Source organism: Mirounga angustirostris, unplaced genomic scaffold (assembly GCF_029215605.1).
Source record: "Mirounga angustirostris isolate CCGP_5_RB_7025 unplaced genomic scaffold, mMirAng1.0.hap1 SCAF_3, whole genome shotgun sequence".
In the NCBI taxonomy this organism is placed as follows: domain Eukaryota; kingdom Metazoa; phylum Chordata; class Mammalia; order Carnivora; family Phocidae; genus Mirounga; species Mirounga angustirostris.
In genome coordinates, this window is record NW_026991711.1 from 548473 (window position 1) to 572110 (window position 23638).

The 23638-nt window shown below is 56.9% G+C and overlaps 2 protein-coding genes across 4 annotated transcripts in view; one reads left to right on the forward strand and one right to left on the reverse strand.

Annotated features, from left to right (window-relative positions):
- Positions 1–637: 637 nt before the first annotated feature.
- On the forward strand, positions 638–6544 carry ATP4B (ATPase H+/K+ transporting subunit beta). The gene is made up of 7 exons (XM_045867867.2): positions 638–749; positions 1509–1637; positions 3763–3876; positions 4018–4217; positions 5178–5234; positions 5821–5919; positions 6383–6544. Exons 1-7 carry the CDS (start codon positions 638–640, stop codon positions 6542–6544), a joined length of 873 nt encoding a protein of 290 aa, XP_045723823.1.
- Positions 6545–8217: 1673 nt separating this feature from the next.
- The window catches only part of TFDP1 (transcription factor Dp-1), a 41378-nt gene continuing 25957 nt past the window's right edge, over positions 8218–23638 (reverse strand). For all 3 annotated transcript variants that reach the window (XM_045869765.3, XM_045869764.3, XM_045869763.3), the window contains exons 4-12: positions 21230–21336; positions 18212–18333; positions 16932–17097; positions 16416–16559; positions 15900–15968; positions 13961–14112; positions 13308–13474; positions 12457–12535; positions 8218–9200 (exon numbers count right to left, since the gene is read on the reverse strand). In XM_045869765.3, the coding sequence (XP_045725721.1) occupies positions 9053–9200; positions 12457–12535; positions 13308–13474; positions 13961–14112; positions 15900–15968; positions 16416–16559; positions 16932–17097; positions 18212–18333; positions 21230–21336 (1154 nt within the window). In that variant the 3' untranslated portion in view covers positions 8218–9052. The remainder of the gene's footprint in view (positions 9201–12456; positions 12536–13307; positions 13475–13960; positions 14113–15899; positions 15969–16415; positions 16560–16931; positions 17098–18211; positions 18334–21229; positions 21337–23638) is intronic.

Sequence of the window (23638 nt, forward strand, 5' to 3'; positions counted from 1 at the left end):
TGTACGTGAGTTCCTCATAGACACAAAGTAGTCATAAAGGGCCCCAGCCACACCCCAGCAACAGATCTCAGAGGACAGCACCATCCACTAAGCATCAGAAGTGATGGGAGGTGAAGATGGGAACCCTCTGAACCCTCTCGTCTAGAACAGAGCCTCTGGCCCCTTTAGCATGTGGCCCTGTCTTCACCGTCAGACATGTTCCCCAGGAAGTGATAACCGCAGGAACGAGAGTGGCGGGAGCCCCCTGGGTCGCCACCCCCATCAGCTCAGACCAGGACCATCTCGGGCACCGTGCCAGGGTCGGACCCACCCTGCACTCCTCACATCTTTGCCCCTGACGGAAGTGAAGGGAGCAGAGCTGAGGAACTGCTGCTCCTGCACCAAAGTCCTCCTTGCTCGGTATCAGGACAGACAAGGACATGGCCAAGGGCAGCCCGAGCGGAGGGGAGGGAGGCGACAAGGGGGGAGGCACCTGATAGCCGCTGTTTGGACAGCAAGGTGTGATCAACAACGCCTTGGTGCTTTCCCTGGAGCCTGTCTCCACAGTGCCTCTGACCTCCGGGGGAGGAGACTATAAAACCCAGAGGCCACCCTTCTCCTCTCGGCCTGGCTGTGGGCAGCACCCCCATTCTGCAGGATGGCAGCGCTGCAGGAGAAAAAGTCATGCAGCCAGCGGATGGAGGAATTCCAGCACTATTGCTGGAACCCGGACACGGGGCAGATGCTGGGCCGCACACTGTCCCGGTGGGGTACGTGCCCGGTGGGGGACGGCGGAGGACGGCAGGGGAAGAGGGGGCAGCAGGGGACAGCGAGGGCGGCGAGGGCAGTGGGGGACAGCGGGGATGGCGGGGGCAGCGGGGGACAGGGACGGCGGGGACGGCGAGGACGGCGGGGGCAGAGGGGGCAGCGGGGGACAGCGGGGACGGCGGGGGCAGCGGGGGACAGGGACGGCGGGGGCAGTGGGAGACAGCAGGGACGGCGGGGACGGCAAGGACGGGGACGGTGGGGACGGCGAGGGACGGGGGGTGGGGGGGCGGCAGGGACGGCAGGGGCAGTGGGGGACGGCAGGGACAGCAGGGAGGCGCCGCTCTAAGGACATGCACAGGACCACCCACCAGCAGTCCAGGCGCCCAGGACCCAAGCCCTGCCAGGGCTTCTGGCCAGGCCACACCTCCCTCACCAGATGACCCCAAAAGCCCATTTTGGCTCTAATCGCCACTGACAGCAGATGCCTACGAAGTGGGAACATCAGAGGGGCAGTCCCAAAGGTTCAGCCCTAGATTTGAGAAGAGCATTTTTAAAGCTATGTTCCTAAAACTTACGATTTTTACAGACTTTTAAGTTAAGGGGTATGGAGCATCTCTTGGGTGATGAGAACATTCTGGAACTTGACAGAAGTGATGGTTGCATTCTGTAAACACCACCGAGTCCCTCCCTAAGACGGTGAAACAGCGAGCCTCGCGTGGGGTCCCGCAGGTCGGCTGCGTCTCACCTGCCTCTCCCCACAGTGTGGATCAGCCTGTATTACGCGGCTTTCTACGTGGTGATGACCGGAGTCTTCGCTCTGTGCATTTACACGCTGATGTGTACGCTCGACCCCTACACGCCCGACTACCAAGACCAGCTTAAGTCACCAGGTAACAGGGCCGGTGGCTCGCGCCTGGACACCAGGACCCCATGCATCGGGGCAATGCCGGGTCCCTGCAGAACAAAGCCCAGAGAGGCAGCCTGAGGGGCCATTCCCGCTGGCGGCCCCAGGGTCCTGAAGGGGCACACCAGTTGTGGACAACCCCTCACCCTCTTTTGAGGACGGTGGCCCCAGATTATGGTCTGACTTAGCGTTAGTCTTAATTATTAAAACAGATTTAGTAATAGAGCCAGTCTTTACCTCACTTACTTTATATGCTGATAAACACACAGAGAACACGTCTGGGAGGACGTACGAGACAGCAGGGAGATGAGGAACAGAGGGTCTATGGGAAGGAAAGGGCTTCTGCTTTCCACTGGACATCCCTGAGCACTGTGGGAGGATCACTTCCATAACCACACGTTCTCAGAGCACAGTTTTCTCTAAAAGCAGCTTGTCTCTCGTCCCGTTTGAGGCTGAGCACCCACTCCTGTGAGTCGGCACCGAGAGGAGAGGTCACTGGTGACAACAGGACTCCAGGGCCTGAGACGGAGAGGCAGCACCTCCTAGGTCCTGGGGACGGTGGCTTACCCCAGCTGCCTGCACAAACCAAACAAGGGCAGGAGGGAGCTGGGGTGAAGGAAGGGACAGAGAAATCAGGGAGGAAAACACACTCTCTGGCCCGGTTACTCAGAACGTTTATCACCCACACGTCCTTAATACTTTCTAAGGAAGCAATAACCACAGAAATGCCCAACAGCAGTCCCCACACTTCCCCAGGAGAGGAAAGGAAAATGCAAGTCTCTAAGACGGTGGGCTCAGACACTGGAGCCGGGGTGGGTGTGTTTCCTCAGGCAGGTCCAGCTCTTCTGCCGGGGTCTTCAGTGAACACCCTGATCAGTGATCTCAACACCCAAGTGCTTTACTGGGTGTCATTTTTAGAGCCAACCAACAGATAGCCATGGAGGTTTCAATGTAGTTTCAGAGCAGAACACAGTCTGTTACAAATCTCAGGATGCAACCACCCTATAATCTGTCCACAACCCAGTGGGTGGAAGGGGCAGGGGAGGCCGGAAGATGGCGACAGCCGCCACTGACGCGGAGGAGCAAGCCCTGAGACCACGGGAAGCGGCTGTAGAACACACACGGAGTGGGAACTCGTGACGGGTACCCACTTTCTCCCCTGGGTCAAATCCCCTCGAGGTCTTTATTTTTAAACCACATACAGCTGTGACTTCGACAGCATCCATGAAACAAGAGAATACTAGCTCACTTATTTAAAAAGTCACATCAACGGGTCTGGCTTCGTAAACTGTGGAACATTCACACGGCAAAACACAACGGTATTTGTGGACGGAAGGAGGTGAGTCAGCGTGACGATGATGTGCTTGATGACAACGGCATTGGAAAACGGAAGAATCAGGGGCGCCTGGGTGGCTCAGTCGTTAAGCGCCTGCCTTCGGCTCAGGTCATGATCCCAGGGTCCTGGGATCGAGCCCCGTGTCGGGCTCCCTGCTCCGTGGGAAGCCTGCTTCTCCCTCTCCCACTCCCCCTCCTTGTGTTCCCTCTCTCTCTGGGTCTCTGTCAAATAAATGAATAAAATCTTAAAAAAAAAAAAAAAGAAAGGAAAAAGAAAACGGAAGAATCAAGTAGGACCTGAGTGGTAGGACTCCATTTATCTAATTGATGACACAGGTTTGTGCATCTTTGTGTGAACAGAAGTGAGGATGCCCACCAGACATGCAGCTGTTCTGACTCCACACGTGTGCGTCTTTTCTTGTACAATTAACACGTTGTCCGATTGCTTTCGGACTCGACCAAAACCAGTAAAAAGCTTTCAAATATGCATTCAAACACAACTTCATTTAGCAACGCAGTCCTGACTGGCTGCCGGTGCGGCTCCCGGGTGGGCGGGTCCCCGCTGAGCTGGTGCTGCCTGCCCCAGAGAACACCCGGCCACAGCCTCCTCGCCCAGGGGCCCTCGAGGACCCAGGCCCAGGAGGGACCGCAGCATCCCACGCCTGGCCGCCGGGGCCGGGCCAGCCCTGCACGCAACCCACCTCCACAGCAAGCAGCTGGGATGTGGCCAACACTTTGGGGGGAACGGAATAAGATGTGTCGTGCTCTCTCTCCAGGGGTGACCTTGAGGCCGGATGTCTACGGGGAGAAAGGCCTGGACATCTCCTACAACGTCTCTGACAACAGGACCTGGGTGGGCCTCGTGCACACACTCCATGACTTCTTGGCAGGTGACGTTTAACACGCTTCCCGCCTCTTCTTCCCTCTCCTAAGACAATTTCATGGAGGGCCGTGGGCTTCGCCACCCTCCCGCCAGCCCCAGGTGGCTGTGGTTGGAGGTCTGCACCCACAGGCGCCGTCTGTCCCGGCAGGCTACTCGCCAGCATCCCAGGAGGACAGCATCAACTGCACCTCCGAGAAGTACTTCTTCCAGGAAAGGTTCTGGGCCCCAAACCACACCAAGTTCTCCTGCAAGTTCGTGGCAGACATGCTGCAAAACTGCTCGGGCCTGACGGACCCTAACTTCGGCTTCGCGGAAGGAAAGCCGTGCTTTATCATTAAGATGAACAGGGTGAGTGCGGAGGAGCTGCAGACCCCTGACCCAGCCGTGGCCTGGAGGGGCCAGGGTGCCTGGTCCTCGTGTGACCCCATGCATCCCTGTGCAGGGGTCCGGGCTGGCAGGGCTGGGACACACACTGCAGCCCCTCCTGCCCTGCACCTTTGCTCAGCATGCACCTGTCATGTTGGCTCAGGAGCTGACCTCTCCCCAAATACAACCTGAGCACAGCTCAGACACAGCCCTGACTTCATGCTCTACGGCACCTGGACACTGAGCAGCAGAGTCCGGGCTGCTCAGGGCGGCCATGTGCACACAAAAGCTTGACAGCAGCCGGGCTGTCAGGTGCCACGAGGACAGCTGGGAACCATCCCAAGCAGAGGTTCTCACTCTGGGCCAGGGACCCTCTGCCGGGCACGAGGGAGACTGAACAGGCCGAAGCAAGCAAATCACAGGAGGGCATGGGCCATCCAGCCTTGGGGTGCGGGGCAGGGGACATCCCACTGGAGGCCAAGGAGGGCAAGAGGCTGGGGGGATCTCTGCTCCGTGCTGGCCCGGCAAGCGTGCGGCACTAAGAAGCTTCCTTCCCGAGAGCCCTAGGGAAGCCACACATCTGTGAACGGCACACACGCCTGGGTCCCCGCGGGGTCTCGACGCTGCCTGGCGCGGGGGGGAGCCGTGCACACCAGGGCAGGTGTGTGGGGAGGGCGCCAGGCACAAGCAGGCACACACCAGGGCCGGGACCCAGGAGGCCAAGAGAGCGTGACGTGGGAGCAGCGAGGTGGGCACCGCGGAGCGCCAGGGAGGGGCGGCCGCAGCTCGGGCCTCCCGTCCAGCCCTGCCACGTGCCGGCAGCCAAGACCATGTGGGGCGGGGCTCTGGCTCTGAAGGAGGTGCCGGCCGGATGCCCAGCTCGGACGGGCCGCTCACGCACGCAGCCGGGGGGAGAGCTACCAGGACGCCCTCTCCTTGCAGATCGTGAACTTCCTCCCCAGCAACAGCACGGCGCCCGGAGTGGACTGCGCCTTCCTGGTGAGTGCATGGCCGCACCACAGCCGCTCCCCCTAAGCCCCCTCACGGCCACACGAACCGTCACTCAGAGCAGCTTTACCGCAGGGAGCAAAAACCTGGGAAGAAAAACTGTTATCTTTTCACTGTTTTGCTTCAAGGAGCATCGGGGACAGTGTATCACTAACACCCTTCCAAGTATTTGGTGGCAATTTGGAAAAACCTGCTAAGAGCTGGCATGAATTTCTCAAAACCAGTTTTAAATCGTAACACCAAAAAATCAAATGTGTCTTCATGGCCTATTTTCTAACGCTTTGTTTTCCGGACCGAAGGCTCCCTGCTGTTAGCAGCAGTGCCCACCCCCCAGAGCCCGCCTCGCCGTGGGGTGAGGCTCTGCCTCGTTCTGTGTCCTTCTGCGTCGCTCAACCGCACGTGTGGGCTGACTTGAGCCTTTAACAGACATGAAGGGCCCCCCACCTGTGCTCGGACAAGCCCCAGCTATCCACGGGGCAATCCGCACACGTGCGGACACAGGCAGACACGCACAGACACGCGCCCGCGCTCCCAGACGCCGCCTCACGCACGCCGTGGTCTCCCCGCTCGCCCCCAGGACCAGCACAAGGATGCCCGGCCCCTGCAGGTGGAGTACTACCCGCCCAACGGCACCTTCAGCCTCCACTACTTCCCCTACTACGGGAAGAAAGCGCAGGTAGGTTTGCTTCTCGTTCCCCAGCCGCAGAATCGTCTCAAATTTAGCAATGACTGGCAAAAGGAAAGCCCTCAACATTTCAGTTACACAGTGTGACTGTGTAGCCCTCTGGGTGTTTCCTCACCTGAAAACACACAGCTCTCCTGCAAAACACAAATATCAAGCCCAATGCTTTCACTTTCCCAGAGTTTCCCAAATCCTTTCAGACAACCATATACCCATTTTAAAGCACATCCTCCAAATCTTTGTTTTCCTGTTTTTATACTAATTTTCATCAAATATAATTTGAACTCGAATTTGTCACTGGTGCTCCCTCCCTACCCCAGACCGGCTCTCCTCGCTCCTCACGGAGAGAGTGAGCGCCCGCACGACAGCTGTGGGTGGGCCGGGCAGGCCGGCCGACTGGTCCCGGCCGCGCAGTCTCTGACGCTCTCCTCCCCCCGTCTTCTCACACGTGCCCCAGCCCCACTACCACAACCCTCTGGTCGCCGCGAAGCTTCTCAACGTCCCCAGAAACACGGAAGTTCTCATCGTGTGCAAGATCCTGGCAGACCACGTGACGTTCGACAACCCCCACGACCCCTTCGAAGGGAAAGTGGAGTTCAAGCTCAACATTCAGCAGTAGACGGAGGGGGGCGGGGGGGGGGGCCCGACCGCAGACCCAGCGGCCATTGCTCCCCACCAGACCTCGCGACGCTCTGCGGCCTGCCAGCCCGGGAACAGCAGGCAGGAAACTGCGCCCCCAGCGCTTAGCGCAGAGTCAGCGGCCTCTCACTAAATCCTTCCTGCTCTTTGACCCCGAACCTGTAGCTATGATAACGACGCTGGACCAACGTGATAACCCCGAGGCAGCAGCGACCCGACTAACAAGACCCTAAAGATCGTTCCAGGCCGACTTCACATTCCTCACCATACCTTCGTTTTTCTAACATCGATGAACTCCCGGTACCCACATCAACGTGAAGACTGCTCACGCTCTCGGAGAACACTGACTTACGAGAACAGCGAGGTTTGCTCTTAAAGAATGGAATTCCTAATAAAACATTAAAGTCATTCTTATTCTATATAAAGCAATCATGTCTTTTCTGATAAGGGGAAAATACAACAAAATCACGCTCTTTAAAAATCTTCTGAAAGTTTCACACCCCCGTCAGGGAAATTCAGACGAGGCTGGAGCGGGGCTGCCCCCGAGAACTCGCGCAGCTGCAGGAGGTGAGCGGGTGAGGCGTGAGGGCATCACACGTGGGGTGGGGTCCAAGCCCCAGAGGAAGCCACAGACACGAGCCCGCCCTCCAACACCCAGGGACGGACGGGCAGATAACTCCAGCCCCTGCGCAAAATCCCGGAACGAGAGCATTCTGATCCAACAAACCTGCTCTCCCAGAGCGTCCCCTCCAGCCCAGCCACCGTGCGACCTAGTGACCTGATCCCACACAAGCACCAGCACCACGTTGCCGCCCGCAGAGCGACACACAACTGAGGGTGGGAAACCTCAGGCCCCCGAGGATAGGCAGAGTCCCGCCCCCGGGAGCCAGCTGCCCGCCCGTGTCACCTCAATGGGTCCTGCAGGGAGGCCGCCTCAGGCCTGCGGGCACACAGCGGCCAGTGAGGAGCAGAACTCGCCGGCCGCCATTGCCGGCCCCCCGCCCTCCAGTTCCTGCTGCCCTAAGGACAGTGAGTCACAGGTGGCAAGAAAGGACCAGCCGTCACTTCTCCACTGCACAGCGGACGCCCCTCTGAGGCCTACTGTCTCCCACGTTCGTACGACACCGTGCTGTCCTTTCTTACCTTACAACCTTACTCCTGAAAGTCAAACCCCCAGAATCAGTCTCAACCCCAGGGCTCAGGAGGAAGGCGGGGGCCGCTGTCCGCGGGGCGGGCACGGGAGGGCAAGAGCGCTTTGGCGTGGCCACCGGGCCCTCCTCTGGCCTGGCAACCACCCCTCGCTCAGCGAGAAGCAAGACTGACACAGAAGATAAAGTAACTTGTGGACAAGAATCCTGAATTAGAGGAACACAGAGCTTGTTTAAAATGCCCATGCGCGTTTTATTAATAAAAACTAACAGTGCCAAGTTAAACAAGTCAAACAATTAAAGTCTCTTTATATTCCATAAAATATTACAGAAAAGTTTATTTGTGTTTCAATAAAAAGACTATTGTTTAGAACAGGCAGCTGACAGCAACTGTGCGGTTAATGGTTCTTTGTGAATAAATTTTAAAAGGGACTACTGCCTGTCCTGAAATTCCTTTTTCTTTTTATAAAAAAAGAACTATTAAAAATGATTGACAAATTCTGAGTTAAAAAACTGTTAGAACATTCTCTCTATTTAATGTCAACTTCATCATAGATTACAAGAAGATGTTCACGAAACAAAGACGACGTTTGTTTCCGTTCGTGTCCTCAGATGACAGACGTGTGGGCCTGTAAGCACGGACACGAGAGTCCACGCCCGCCTGTGAGAAATCAGGCGGACCCCCACGAGCACGCGCGCCCGAGCCTTCCACCGCTCTCACGGCTGCACCAGCACGGCAGGAAATTTGACCAAACAAAACAAAAACAAAGAACTTCGCAATCTGCTGCAACATAGAGAAAAAAGAAGTATAAACTCGATGGAATCACACAGTCAATATAATTTAAGGGAAAAAAAAGTCACGATACAGTTAATGGCGCTGGACGCTGAAGAGCAGAGCCCGCCGCTCGCCGGGCCCCGGACGCCCCGAGACGCGACGGCATCGGAGGGGCCGCTCGCTCCCAGCAGCTGCACCGCTCCCGACACGCGGCGGACACGCGGCGCCCAGGCACACAACCGAGCCCTCGGGCGGCAGGGACGGAGCGCCCCCGCTCCGGCGCACGCAGCAAGGAGGGAGCAAAGTGAACTCTGAACGAGAAACAGACGTGAAAACTAAATCCCAGACAGTGAAGAAAGGCCCTGTGTCGCCGCTGACGTGGAAGCGCACCACAGCTCACCCGAGACCCCGCGGAACACAGCCCTCGCCTGCGGGCCAGAGCCGCACGCAAGGCCGGGCCACAGCTCACGGCCAGCGCCCGGGAAGGAGGCCGAAAGGAAACAGACGGCCACGGCAGAAGCAGTCTCTCCCGACGCAGACCGCGAGGGCGGGCCGCGGGCGGGCGTCAGTCCTCCTCCTCATTCTCATTGAAGTCGTCGTCCTCCTCCTCATCCTCCCCGACGTAGGACACGGGGGTCTCCACCCGGGAGCCGCTGTACTGGGACCCACTGGAGCTCGTGGCCAGCATGCCGTCCGCACCATTGGTCAGGTCACTGTGAGGACGAGGCAAGACAGGGCGGTCAGGCAGAGTGGGGAGCCCCACGCCTGCACCAGCGACCCCAGCACTCCGCCTGAGCCCAGCCTCCACGACACAGAACAACCGAAACAAGGCAACGCCAGCAGCCACGGGGTCGGGGGCTACGTCACACACGGAACCCCACGTGCTCAAGCTGCAAAACCACAGCTCCTTCTTCCAGGCCTTGTACTTGGGACGCCCTTGATCTCCAAGGGGGGGGGGCAGGTTAGGAAAAGGGGCCCCAGGAAAGGACAGAGGACCTTCCAAAGCAAGGCTCCCCGGATAGCAGTGCATGGGAGGTGCCCAGCGAGGTGCATACGCATGTGTATGCACATGTTGTGTGTGGTTGTGCGTGCGCATGTATGCACGTGCTGGGTCTGCTGTGTGCACACGTGTGCACCTGCTGTATGCGTGTGGCTGGGCGTGCGCATGCAGGTGTTGGGGGTGTGCGTGTGACTGATGCGTGATGCTGTGTCATGCATGTGTCAGTGACACCCAGGCCCCACCCTCAGCTCCTCTGGCCCAGGGCAGAGCCAGGAAACTTGAGCTGAGACAGGTGAGCCTCACACAGCTGCTCTGCAACCTGAACTCCAGAATCAACTCCAAGGACCCCACAGCTGTCTCCCATCTGGCGAAATGGCACTTGCTGAAAGGCTATGGGCTAGCGGGGTGGAGCCCACAGGCGCAGGGAGGCGGAGCTGCAGGGCGGGGTGCTGTTGGGAAGCAGGCCGCTCCGCCCTACACTCTGTCTTCAGACGGGTGTCTGGAACCCGTCTACGCTGCCACTGTGCCCCTGGGAGTCTCGACGGGGGACATCTAACCATCTCCATCACGACTGCAGGGGGCCTACTAGCATCTGAGCCCCAGGGTGTCGCTAACAGCTCACAAGGCACATGGCAGGCGCACGAGAGAGTCATCTGGCCCCAAATGTCAACAGCGCCTCAGGCAAGGCCATGGCCTAGAACAGAGAGATTCTAAAAGCCAGGATCCTGAGGAAAAACTTCCGGGTTCAGCCACCTCCCAGCACCTGGCAGAGTGGGTCAGACACCGTCTTGGGGCACCGGCAGGTGACAGCCCATACCCACAAGATGCACACGTCCGCCCCGATGTATAATCTGCTCAGATGGTTGTCATCAAAACTCACTGTGATTTCGTAGTATTTGAGCAGCAAGAAAACGTATCCTAAGAAACAACAGATACTAAAGGGATACCAGTCTAGACTTTAAAGCTCAACAGAGATCCTCCAGATTCGAGCCAGACACTTCCCACAAGTACACAGGGGTTCGGGGTCACCCCAGGAGAAGCCCCACGCTCAGCATCCTCTCTGCTACTCAACTGGAAGGCGACAGGACACAGAAGGACAGAACTACCCAGGAGACACTGCTGTTCTAGACTCGAAAAAGAGGGGGCTTGGGGCGTGGGCTGACTCATGAGCACGGCTCTCATCGGGCAACCCAGAGGGGAGCCCCCAGTGTATGGCACCCACCCCTGCCACAGGCCAGAGCTGGGGCGCCAAGGAGCGCTTTTCTTTACACACAACCCTACGCGTATGTTTTCTACTAGTGTTTAGTAACACCATACGATAGAAACTATTAAACGTTAGGCCCTTTGACAAAGGAACTCCACATCTGTGAAATCCAGCCCAGCAAAAAAGGCAGAAAGGGTAAAAAAACTTAGCCCTAAAGCCGCTTCAAACTGCACCTTTTCCTATAAGCGGGAACGACCTAACTGCCCAAGAAACTCTCGTGCCTTCATAAAATAACGCCAGTTTCTACACTGGTTTTCTTTCTGACATGGTAGTGAATTTACTTGCCTTGTTACAAACCTGACGCGAGTCTCCGAAACTCGAATCAATACCCAAATCCTGTCTCTTGGAATAACCAGTGCTCAGCATCCCAAAGACTGACCGCCACACACACACACACACAGCGGGAGGGTTACAGTTAAAAACTGGGCTGCTCTCCGCCCAAACCTGACCCGGACCAGACGCCCCACAAAGGACTTCAGTGACGACCCCGTGGCCAGTCCATCTCACGGTGCAGGCCGGGAGCCTCACCCGAGTCACAGAACCCTGGAGTGCAAGACGGCCACAGAGCACCGCATCACCCTTTTGCAGATCAGTGCATTTTGTTGAATCTACAGACTACTAATCTATCTCTTATTTCAAGAAATTAAACATCTATTAATATCTAGAACTGATAAGATAATGTGTATAACATATAATATGACGTGAAAGTTAATAAAACCATTGTTTTGCCAATACTTAATATGGAAATTATCTTACACTAATCTTTAAAAAACTAAGATAAATACTCAGGGATGATATAATTCCGCTTTGGGGGATAGCTAAGTCAAAGGCTAGTATGTTTTGATTTAAATAATAAAACTTCAGAAACAAAAAAAAAAATACACACAATAAATAGTAAAGTGAAAAGAAGGGGCACCTGGCCAGTCAGTGAAGCATCTGCCTTCGGCTCAGGTCATGATCCCAGGGTCCTGGGATCAAGCCCCGCAGGGGATCTGCTTCTCCCTCTCCCTCTGCCGCTCCCCCCTCCCCAGCTCATGCTCTCTCTCTTGCTCAAATAAAATCTTAAAAAAAAAAAGGAAAATTTTATGTACAGTGTGACCTCAAGTGTGTTCACCTCAGTGCGTTAAGCAGAAGTAGGAAACACAGATGGAGAAACTCCCCATCCCTCAGGCTACCTGCAGGGGGGCTCAGGCAGTCTGGGTCCCACCGCACCGCATGCTACTTTTTAAAAAATAAAAGTCATGGGGCGCCTGGGTGGCTCAGTCGGTTAAGCGACTGCCTTCGGCTCAGGCCATGATCCTGGAGTCCCGGGATCGAGTCCCGCATCGGGCTCCCTGCTCGGCGGGGAGTCTGCTTCTCCCTCTGACCCTCCTCCCTCTCATGCTCTCTGTCTCTCATTCTCTCTCTCTCAAATAAATAAAATCTTTAAAAATAATAAAAATAATAAAAATAAAAAATAAAAGTCACGTGTCACTTTGAAGTTTTAGGGAGAAGAAACCATAAGAGGCTCCTGTCCACCCAGTGTACAAGCCACGGGGGGCCTTTGGGGTGCACAGCTCGAGAGGAGCCCTGGCTGGGAGTGGCCAACGCCGACACTGCGGCCAGACTGGGGGGTCCCCCCACCCATGCAAGGAGCCAGTCGGAGCCAGAGGAGGGGCTGCCTGCAGGAGAGCCAGGGCCCCGCTCGGCCCAGAGCCGCAGTCACCTGGCAGAAAGCCTTGTGCCATTCGAGGTCGAAACCGATGACGTGACGAACACCCCTCCGACTGATCCCTGAGCCATCTCTGAAAACACAAGAACACAAAGCAAAGGTCACAAGAGAGGCTCACGCTGCCACGAGGTGGGTACGGGCCAGACAGCTGACCGGCCAGCGGTTTCTCTGCCGGGACACCGGCCATCCTCCCAAGAAGGCGCCCAGTCCTTAATTTACATGACACTGTCGGAAAGCGGAAAGTGGGGCCGCGGGCGGGAGAACCCCGACTCCCCAGCCTGGAAGACGGCACGCACAGGGGCGCGGCCAGCGTCAGGGGCTTCTACGGTGCGCCGGCTCTGATGCGGCTCTGGGGGGCAGGCCCAGCAGCTCTCTCACCACAAAGCGCCCACCGCCCCACAAAGGCGTCCCAGCAGGTAAGGGCGCAAGAGAAGCAGAGCACAGCTGCCCCAGCAAACACCTCCTCAGCCCCGCGTCAGGAGGAGGCGCAGACAACCCCCTCGGAGCCTTTTCTGGTTACCTGCCCGCGCAGGCCACCCACCCGCCTCGGGGGAGCCGCCACGCCCTCTGAGAATTCCAGTCTCTCCCTACTTGAACCCGGAAGGTGAAATCCTAACTTAACACCTTCATCACATAAACTACACCGGCAAACCCACAAAATGCCATCGTGGCCTCCATGCTCCACGGTCCCCACAGGCACCCTGCCCGCCACCCCCGGCCCCCCCATCCCCCCGGCCTCCCCCCAGTCCGGCTGCCGAGTGCAGAGTCGGCCTCAGCAAAGGTGGGCCACACGTCTAGAGTGGGGTCTGGCCCCGCGGCCACCAAGGGAACGGGACACAACGGACCTGTCACGTAGGGTTCCAGCGCTTTCGGCACCAAACTTCTCGCCATCTTCAGGTCTTCGGCCGAGCAACTTCCAGACTCCAGCCCGCAGGCCATCCCCATGCGCTTCAGCACCTCTATGTCATCGTGGATCTCAAACGTGTTGTCAAAGTTGAACAGATACTCGAACCTGGGGGACAAAGTCACCGTCAGAAAAGGAGTCACTTGCCACGTTCGTTGCAGCGCAGGGCCCCGAGCGGAGACGCCCCACTCAGCCCAACCTCCCTCGGCGCCCCCCACTTCATCCGGCACCCTCCAAATCCCAGCCACTCGGAAGCGGTGGCGCATCACAAAGCTCCGCGGCCCGGGCGGCCCCCGAGCGTGGGCAGCCCACCTGCGCCCCAGCCGACAGGGAACCCTGGCCGCTGTCTGTACGAGGATCAACGGCTCTGCTAGCAACAACCTGACAGAGTCCGTTTCCCTTTTACAAGGTGAACACAAAACCAGGTTCGTGAGAAGGAAATCTGTAACTTCGTCATGCCACAGGACTACTGAACAGTCAGACACTTCCACGAAGAAGTGACGGGCGTGCCGCTGACAGTGAGGGTGGCCTTCTCCACCGGCCTGAGGCTCAGCTGGGACCTCAGGGCGGGGGCCCACCTGTCACTGGACCTACTTGTCGTTGGAAATGCTGCAGTCGATCACAGTCTTCTTGCTGGTGTTGACGATGATGAAGGGCAGGTGGATGACGGAGTTGGGAGGAGGCGGCCGGCTGGCCTGCTGCTCCGCCTGGCGGTTCCTCTGCACCAGATTCTTGAAGGCAATTTGCTATAAAAGATGAGCCACCAGCACGTGCTCGCACCAGCTGCCACCAAACTAAAGCCTTGTCCCTGGGCGTCGCGGACGACCCGCCCAGCCCCCCAGGGCAGCAACGGGGGTTGAGCCCCTTGAGGGGTCAGAGCAGCTGGGGGATGCCGGGCCAGGCCGAGCGCGCGCACCCTGAAAACCAAACACCCCGAGGGGAACGGAGGCAGGTGCTCACGCCGCTAAGACAGAAACCTCTCCCAGGAGGGTTACAAGAAACGCATCAATGCTGAAGCTACACCCCTCCTGTCCCTTCCATGTCCCAAGAAGGCGGACGTTCGGCTGAGCACCCGGAGCCTCCCAGAGCAACAACAGAAGCAGACCCGCGGGCACGGGGCTCTCTGGTGACACACACCTTCACGCTAACTCCCCTGCAGTTAAAGCCAGAAAGCACCCTCCCGCCACAGTGCCCCTCGAGGGGACCTGGGGCTCACAGCTTAGCAGGAGAGGCGGTGACTGGATCTTTTCTGTGACTGGATCCCTGCTGTGGATGCCGCAGGGAACGGAGAGGAAGAAAGAGGGACCGCTGCCCGGCAGACGTGTGCCTGCTCTTCTCCTGCGTCCCTTGGCCCGAGGCCGCTTCCCACCCGCTGAAGCACTCTCTCCCTGCTCTGGATGCCTCTGCTCGGGCAGAGGAGCAACCCCGGTGCCCCCATGCCCAGCGCATCCAGCGGGGCAAGACGCACACCCTCAGCTGTGGTCTGCGGGTGCTGGGCCAGCACGTGTCCCAAGCCCCTCGCTGACCCCTCCTGGCCCTTCCCCGTGTTCGAGTATCTCCCAACATCAGCCACTAGGCCTGTCTTCAGCCCCCGCTACACATCCCCGCAGGGTCCCAGGGCTCCCCCATGCTCCTCCATGCTCCCTCCACTCTCCCTCCACAGGGACCTCAATAAATCGCTGCTGAGCCATGCTCCCTTCCTTGGCCAGCCACCACTTCCATGGCCGCTGCCCCCACACCCCAGGCCCCCGCCAGACAGCACCACACGGCCTCGGTCCAGGGACCGGCCACCCCTTACAGCAGGCCCCTGATGCACATCTGTATTTCTGCCTCCAACCCTGAATGGGCATCTCCAGGACCCTGCAGGATGAGGGCCACACCTGGGGACATCTCTGCAGATGCAAGGGATGGCGACTCATGTCCACCATCCCACATGCTGACCTCTGACCCACAGTCGCCATTTCACACCCCTGGTCTGGGGTCTGGTGCTCAGAATGTACTTCATACCCGTCCCAAGGAAGCTTCACGTGCTGCCTTCCAAGGGGCATCCCTCCTGCCATTTGGACTTTGTGACAAGCAGCACACACGCGGCACGTTGTCTTACACATACACGCACTCTCTCTGGGAGGAAGGCCCGTGTCTGTAAGAGCTCATGTCGACAACACCTGAGCAGAAGCTCAGCGGGTGCTTGTGAAATGTCCATTCAAACTCTCAAAGGAGAGACTGTCCACGGCGGACACACGCCAAGGCCGCAGATAGTACTGAACCCTGCTTATCTGCATTTCCTCCTAGACCTGCGCTCTAGCACAGAGCTTGTAACCAAGGAGCGGTAAGAGATGGAAGTAAGAGCAGTGGTTAGGACAATGCCCGGAGAAAAGCCGCATGGACGCCCCTCCCGCCCTCCATCCGCACAGGAAGAGGCGCAGGCGCGGGACGTGCTCTGGGCCTTCCGATGTGTCCAGGCAGCAGATCAAGGGGCACAGGGGACGCCGCAGCGGGAGGGAGCCAGACTGGCAGAGAGCAGCGCCCTTACCTGCAGGATGAGCTCCTGAAGCTGAGACTGTTTCTGCTTGATCCTTTCCAGCCTCCTCTGCCTCTCCACCTTCAAAACAAAGACAGTGGCGTTACAAGGCATCCAGCAGCGCCCCCTAGGGACATGCTCTCGGAACCCGTTTGCCGAAATCTAAGGGCGGGCAAACAGACGGCCTAGAGCCGACCGGGCACGTGGGACAGGACGGGGCGGGGGGGGGGGGGGGGGGTCTCTTCAATCTCAAAACCGCACACTCTTCTCCATCTTCTCTCATCTTCTGGACACAGCGGCTGTAAGACTCAAACCCCACCACCAGGGAATTCCCTACGCTGGGGTTCGCTGCAGGCTGGACGGGCAGCACGCCAACGTTCGGTGGGCAAGCGTGGGGCCCGGGGGAGCAGCTGACCCCCAGTCCAGGCCAGGCACCCCCAGGACACACAACAGAAACGTCTGCTCCAAATACTTGTTCTGGGGCAAACCCACAGGGACGCAACGGGAAATAGAAGGTGAGCCGTGTACCTCTAAATTCTGACATTCCTGAGCCGAGTTGGTGGGCAGACCAATCCACTTGATCTCCTTCTTCTCCTTAGAGATGATGTTCATGGCCATCAACACGTTTAAGGCATCATAGACTCGCCGTCTTATGTTCTTCTGGTCGTAAGCCTGGTGGCAGACAAAGCGTGAGTTTTCCAAACCGTCCAGAACAGCTCACAGACCCAGAACACATTCAGGAAAAGGCAGTGCCAACCTGCTCATGCCCCGTGAACCCCCCAGCAGCAGCTAGGTCACGCCCAGCACATCCCCACTGAGCCCCGAGGAAGAGGGAGTTTCTCCGGGGAGCTGGCCTGATAGGAGCCAGAGTCTGCGCATCCCACATCCCAGCATCTGGGGAGGGTAAGGCGTTGCGCCGCCAACAGGTCCAGGAAATTCTTTTGCACTGTCCTCTGAACTGTGTGTGTCTCCAGTTGTTTCAGAGAAACCCAGAGGGAGCCGAACGACGCTGGGGCGTGTCCCTGTCACGCGGCACATACTCACGGACTCGTTTGGTAGGATGTGGTTGTCGGCAGCACTGAACTCTGCGACCAGCTCATCGGCCACCTCGTTGTAGGACGTGGTCCCCTTCCTCTGCACCTTCTCGCAGACCTTCATGGAGAAGTGCCTCAGGCCCTTCCCGTTCTTCTCCCCTTTCCTGTGGCGCTTCCTTTGAAAATACAAAGACACAGCAGCACCCTCAGCACCCTCCGCGCCAGCCCCAGGGCGACACACGTTCACCCACAGGCTAGCAAGCTGGGCTCGGGCCAACACCCCGGGCACAGCTCCAGGGACCCAGCGCGCGTGCGCACAGCCCGCTGGGCACAGAGCGCACTGGACGCAGCCATGGGGCCAAGGCTCCCTTGCTTCCTTTAGGGGCCAGAAAACAAACTTTTAAGTGGCCAGGCCTCACATCTGCATCAGCTCCCCGGGAACACGGGGCAGACACCCGAAAGGGCAGGAGCCGGTGCGTATCTACCGCATCCTGATACACCAACACTGCTTCTTAAAAAGATGTCCACAGACGTGGGAATTACGGAACTTTTACTGCAAATTTAAGAACTTTGAGGGAAAATCTGAGCAGACTACGAGCCAAGGCGGCGTGGGGACCACATCAGCCGTGTGGCGGCGGCACCCGACACTGAAGACCGCAGTGCGCTTCAGATCGCGGGAAACCCTGCGTCTCAACTTGTTAAGTCACCACGCCAAGGAAAGGGTGGCTCTGAGTTTCTCACTGGATGATTCGGGGAATCATGATTTTTGCTTTAGAACCAATACAGACAATAATGCCAAAAAGCTTTGTTTTTGTTTTTAAGGAAAGTCACAGAGCTGACCTCTGAGTAAAACGGTTTTCTCACACGGTCAAGGTGACAGTGGGGGGCCTCCCGCGGGGTCACCGTGGGGCAGCAGAGTTACAGAGCTGCAGTGGGTGAAGCGCCGGCAGCCGGCACGTGGGCGCAGTGTTCCCTAGACGCTACTTTCCAGTGCAGACAATGGGAAAGGCGCCAAAGTCACCACAGCGCTGACAAGCCAGCTTCCTCCTCCTCTTCGGCCACAAGCTGCCCACCCCTCACGGTGCTGCCACCCCCGAACCGCGGGGGGGGGGGGGGAACAGCTCCCACCCCTTACGGTGCCGCCACCCCCGAACCGCAGGGCGCAGCCCCCCTGCAGCCAGACTTCTCCTTTACGAGGAAAAGTGCACCTTGACTACGTCTATTCCGGGCACGACGGCCGGGCACGTGGCACAGAGAGCTGGGGGTTACAATTCTAGGCAATGTGCTCACCCGGCAGACCAAGGTGAGGGGTCTGAAGGCTGGTTCTGTGAGACAAAGTGAGTGTTAGGGGTGTGTGGGCTTCCTACCACGATAGTGTTGGGCGCTGCAGGTCTCTGAGGCGTACCAATTACCTACAGTCAAAAGAGACAATTCAGAACACAATCAGCAATCTCCCGCATACGACCCTGCCATTTTACCATTTCCCATTCTCTAGAGGTACTGCCGAGTTCCATAAACTACGAAGATTAGAGAACACGGTCGCGTGAGCACCAACAGCTGACACTGCTGAGCTAGAGACGCCATCAGTCGGCACTTCTGTTCTGAACGAGTCGTGTCCCTCACCGACTTCAGGTGTCTCCTCCGGTTCAACAAAAGCAGCAGGAACCATCCCACCCCAGCAAGCCCTAGCCCGACGGAACAGTGAGCCCCACGGAGGTCGCCCGGGGAGGTTGCCCTGGGGAGGTCGTGGTTAGTGGAGGGGCCTGCAAAGCGAGCCTCAGGGCACTGTTCCCGCCATTCCTCCGGCCCTAGTTTACTTTCCCTTCCTTTTAGTGACGCGGATGAGGATGAAACCCTCTCTTCCAGGGGGTGCTAAAGTAAGGCCAAAACACAAGGATCACACACCAGCCCACCCGCATGTGGGAGTCTCATCCCAAGAACTGCTTTGCGGGGGACCCTGCACCCCAAACAGTGCAGCATGCGGGGGCGGGGGGCAATCAGCACTGGGAGCAACAGACACACACCCCAGGGCGAGGGCAGCTCTGGGGACGGCAGTGTGACCCGCCCCGCACGTGGCTAAGTCTGAGCACCCCACACCATCTCTTTCCCGAAGGAAGGGAAAGCCCGGTGTGTCTTCAACAAGGACTTAGAATGTGGTCCCATTGATTAATATGCAAATATTCACACGGGGGACACACAGACGCTGCTGTGCAGTCAAGTCAGATCCCAGTTTTCTAGGATCCTGTACGTGACTCCACCCATACCAAAGAGCTGATCCAGGAAAACAGTTCAGAAACATGACTTCTCAGGTTCTGCACAGCCTAGCACCCCCGTGTGTCACCGTCAGGCACCAGGCGCTGGGGCAGCCCTTGGCGGGGGCGGGGCACAGCCTCGGGAACTGGCCGTGCCCGCCGGGCGGGCCCCTTCTTAGCAGGAGGCGTGTGCTGCCTGCTGGGGCCGGGGGACAGCTGACCGGGCTGACCTAGGTCAGGTCACTGGTCAGGGCTAACGACCCACAGGCCACAGAAAGAAAAAACACTCTCAATTTCATTCTTTTAATTCACATTTCCAATGATCAAAATTTCATCACAGTGCTTTCCAAATTGTGGATCACCTTCATTCAAAAGCCATGAAATCAAACAGCAAGCTTTCTGAAAAAAAAGAGGACAGAAAAGAGAACAAGTCCCCAGAGAGGAGACGCGCCTCCCGAACCTTGTTTCTGTTAAGTGAGTGTTTTTGGGGCCCGGGCTCAATGTGGAGAACTTTAGCCAAGGCTCAAGGCCAACAGTTTGGGACACATGGAGGCCTGTGAGCTAGGCACTTACTGAACATGTTTTACATGGACTGGGTCGGAGAGTGGATTTGGGACACCAGCACCCACGCAGATGGGCAGGAGAGTCACCGGAGGGCTGCCTGACATGTGGTCTGGGCGCCCACAGCCAACACCCTTGCTCTTGTCCTCTCTGTAAGCTGGACCTCTTAGTGCAACTGGTCCAAAATGAGAACGAAAGTCAGAGGACCAGGCATACAGCAGGTGCTCAATAGCTGCTCACTGGATGACAGGGAGCTGTTCTCTCTCTGCTCCTCCCCCATCTTAACCGCTCTCCTGGAAACCGTGCCCGTGGGCACCGACTCGGGCAGGACCGGGGCCTGAGCCCCTCGAGAGCCAAGCCACGCTCACATCCCAGGAAGACAAGGCTCTCAGGTCACAATGCGACAGTCCTTCTGTCCTCAACCCTCTGGCAGACAAAACTGGGAGACCCCCGTGACGTGTAAGCTGTAGCCCACGGTGCTGGGGTTTGCGGAGGATGAGTTACCGTCACTAGCTGCCCCGAAACAACCAGATTCAGACCAGGGCCACAACTTTCAGGCTGATAAAGTTTAAGGCACCGACAGACAAATCTTCATGTTAATGTTCCTCCCTACTATTTACAACCATAAAAACAGAACTACTCCTATAATTAAGGAGGTATTCCCAAGCTAAATCTGCTGTGCTACATAGTAACTAAAAATAATGAGTTACAGAATAAAACACAAAGTGGAATATTTAACTTATATCAAAAAGACATTTGCTAAAAAGCTGTGATGAGCCAAATATGGTGGAGGACTTCGACACAGCGTTGCTTTGAAAAAAATCACAGCAACTCTGCCAGGAAAAGCAGTCATATCCCCTGATGGGGGTGAAGTGACGGGCACATGCACAGTTGCCCAGGGTGCTCACCCAGGAGTGGGAGCTCAGGTCTGCCCAGAGCAGTTGGGCAGTCAACATCCTTCTGTCACCACTACGCATGGCCCAGGAGGAGGGGCAGCTTCAATCTGACCAGATTCCGTCAGAAAGGGCCCCCTGAGCCGACAGGGGATCAGTAAGCAGGGGCACCCAGCACGGACCCAGGAGCACAGACCCACCTCTGCCTGCTGCTAGTGGGTGGGCCAGAGCAGGGACACATGCCCCAGCACCTGACGGCCTGCAGAGCCCTGAGCCCACTATGAGTCCTGCAAGGACCCCACCCTCATTTCCCAGGCAAGGGACGCTCACGCTGAGGAGGGTTGAGGCCAGGCACTGCCACCCCCACAACTCCACGCCCCACACTCTGGGGCAGACGTGGGGTGAGCGGGACACACGTAGCAGGAGGGCAAGGTGCCTGGCCTGAGCCCGCAGGCCAGGGGAGTGCACCTCGTCCCAGCACCGCAAGCAGCGCAAGCATCCAAGAGGGCACTGCAGAAGGCAGCCCTCACACCCCGACCTCTGCACCAGAGCCACAGGCCACCGTCCAGAATCGGCAAGCCCACCTGCCCAGGGCCCCTTACCACTTGCTGTGCAATGTTGACATTGGACTGTCCGAATGTTTTTGGCAAGAGCTGCTTCCCCAGCGTGTTCACTGTGGAGGGGTGGACAGCGACCAAGGACACCACGCCTGCAACGCAAGGAGGGAACAGGTTAGTTCTGTTCTGGATTAAGGCTAAATGGGACAGCTTCAGGACGATGCTGCTTCTAAGCAGAGATCCTTACTTTACCCACCTTAGGTCTACGGGTCAGCTGCCAATACTTCTAAGTTCAACTCTCATCTTCAGGCATCTGCGTGGGACATGACCACCTGCTCTCCCACCGAACCAGCCCCTCCTGGGTGCTTCTGTGTCCAGGAGGCAGGGGCTCAGGTGCCCCAGGCACATCACCGACCTGCCCTGAACCCCTGTGGGGCTGCCTGCCCATCTACGGAATATTCTGGTGGGACTACAGGGTCTGGGGAGAGCAGCTCTTGAAAGCCTACAATTCTGTGACAATTAGAGTCTTTTAAATGCTCCAGCATTTCTCTCTCTGTTTGCAAAACGAGTTTAGAAATCTAACACTCTTGTGGCTCAGTCAGCTGAGCATCTGACTCTTGGTTTCAGCTCAGGTCTCAGGGTCGTGGGACTGAGTCCCACATCAGGCTCTGCACTCAGTGTGGAGTCGGCTTGAGGTTCTCTCTCTCCCTCTGCCTCTCCCAGCTCCACCCCCACGTGTTCATGCTCATGCTCTCTCCAAAAAAAAGAAAAAAAGAATTCTAAAGAAATCTAACACTCTTCTTCCTTGAGAAGTAGAATCACATCTCTGTTTCTAGGAAGAGAAATGCCTGGGGAGGAAGCTGCCCCCTCTTTGAACACACAGACGGACAACGAGGAACAGAAATACTCATTCCTTCAAGTGTTTGCTAAGAGTTCTGTATGCCTGGCTCTGTCTTTGGCGTTAGGAATATAACAGCGAATAAAAATGGTAAAACATTTTACTTTACATAATAAATAATAAAATCAAATGAAGTAGGAATGATAAAAATTCAAAATACAGAAACAAAACCCTTGCCCTGAAAGCCTCAAAAGGCAGAGAAAAAACAAAAGGAGTGTGAACAGAGGTGCCCAGAGACCCGGGAGGGCGAGCAGCATGCACACCGTCGGAGCCTTACTGAGAAGGGCCTGAGCGCCCTGGGGAGGAAGCAGACCGACTCCTGGTCTCCCGGTCACTGCCGCGTGGGGAGCGGAGAAACCCTGCTCGGGTTATCATGCCTTACATCCCCTGGCTCCTGGAGCAGACCAGTCTCCTGCGGCCACCCAGGGTGAGCACGGGACCCTGCGGCGGGCATGGGGATGAGGGCCTCGAGCCCGGTGGACAAGGATGACGTTTGCTCTGCTTCACAGGCTCTGCCTTGCAGCGGCCTCCGAATACGCAAACCCTGTCGTCCTCTAGCCTGAAGGCTCCTTTCTGAGCCCTTCACAGTCCACGCATTTCAAAGAACAGACTTCAGAATTCAGTCAACAGTGACTCTTACTGCTGTACCAACACTGAATAACGTCTTAACAGTGCAGGTCGACCAAACCAACTGGCTAAACATTTGTATTTTTACCAACCAATACCGACAGATATTTATTTTCTGTAAGTATCTGCTCTGAGTTTTTTATTTTCCTCTAAACATAGAGATCTGTATCTTAGCAAAAGCAAATTTTTAACAATTGTTTTAGATATGTAAAAGATGTTTTAAAAGATAACAAAATTATCCTATCTTGCACAGAGATTTATTATTTTTTTTTTTTTAAGATTTTATTTGACAGAGAGAGACAGCGAGAGAGGGAACACAAGCAGGCGGAGTGGGAGAGGGAGAAGCAGGCTTCCCGCTGAGCAGGGAGCCCGATGCGGGGCTCGATCCCAGGACCTGGAATCATGACCTGAGCCGAAGGCAGACGCTTAACGACTGAGCCACCCAGGTGCCCCTTGCACAGAGATTTAAAACATCACTTTTCAGATTCATGTACAGGTTAGTAATTTGGTTTCTAGAAATACTGAACTGATTGACTAAAAAACATAAAATTATTTTTTTTAATTTGCAAATGATGCCCTGTCAACACCAGTGATCCAGGCGGTTCTTATGATGTTGTGCATTAAAGCTTACAAATAAATGATGTTAGAACACAGGGGCCAACGGGTCGGGCGCTCGTCTCTGGGGCTAACCTGCAGGTCCGCCACAAGGCCATCCACCAAAAGGACAACACAAACCACCCAAAACCCCAGGAACGTCCTTCTTAAAATTGACATGCTTAGAGCCCCCCCGCTCCCCGGCTGGGGGAACGAGGAGGAGAGCAGTTCGAGCAATGGCAGGGCTGAGAGGCAGAAGTGGATGGGGGCCCTTTCCTGGACGACACCACCTGTCCTTCCCACCAGGGTCTCGTCCTTGTTCCACTAAGTGAGAA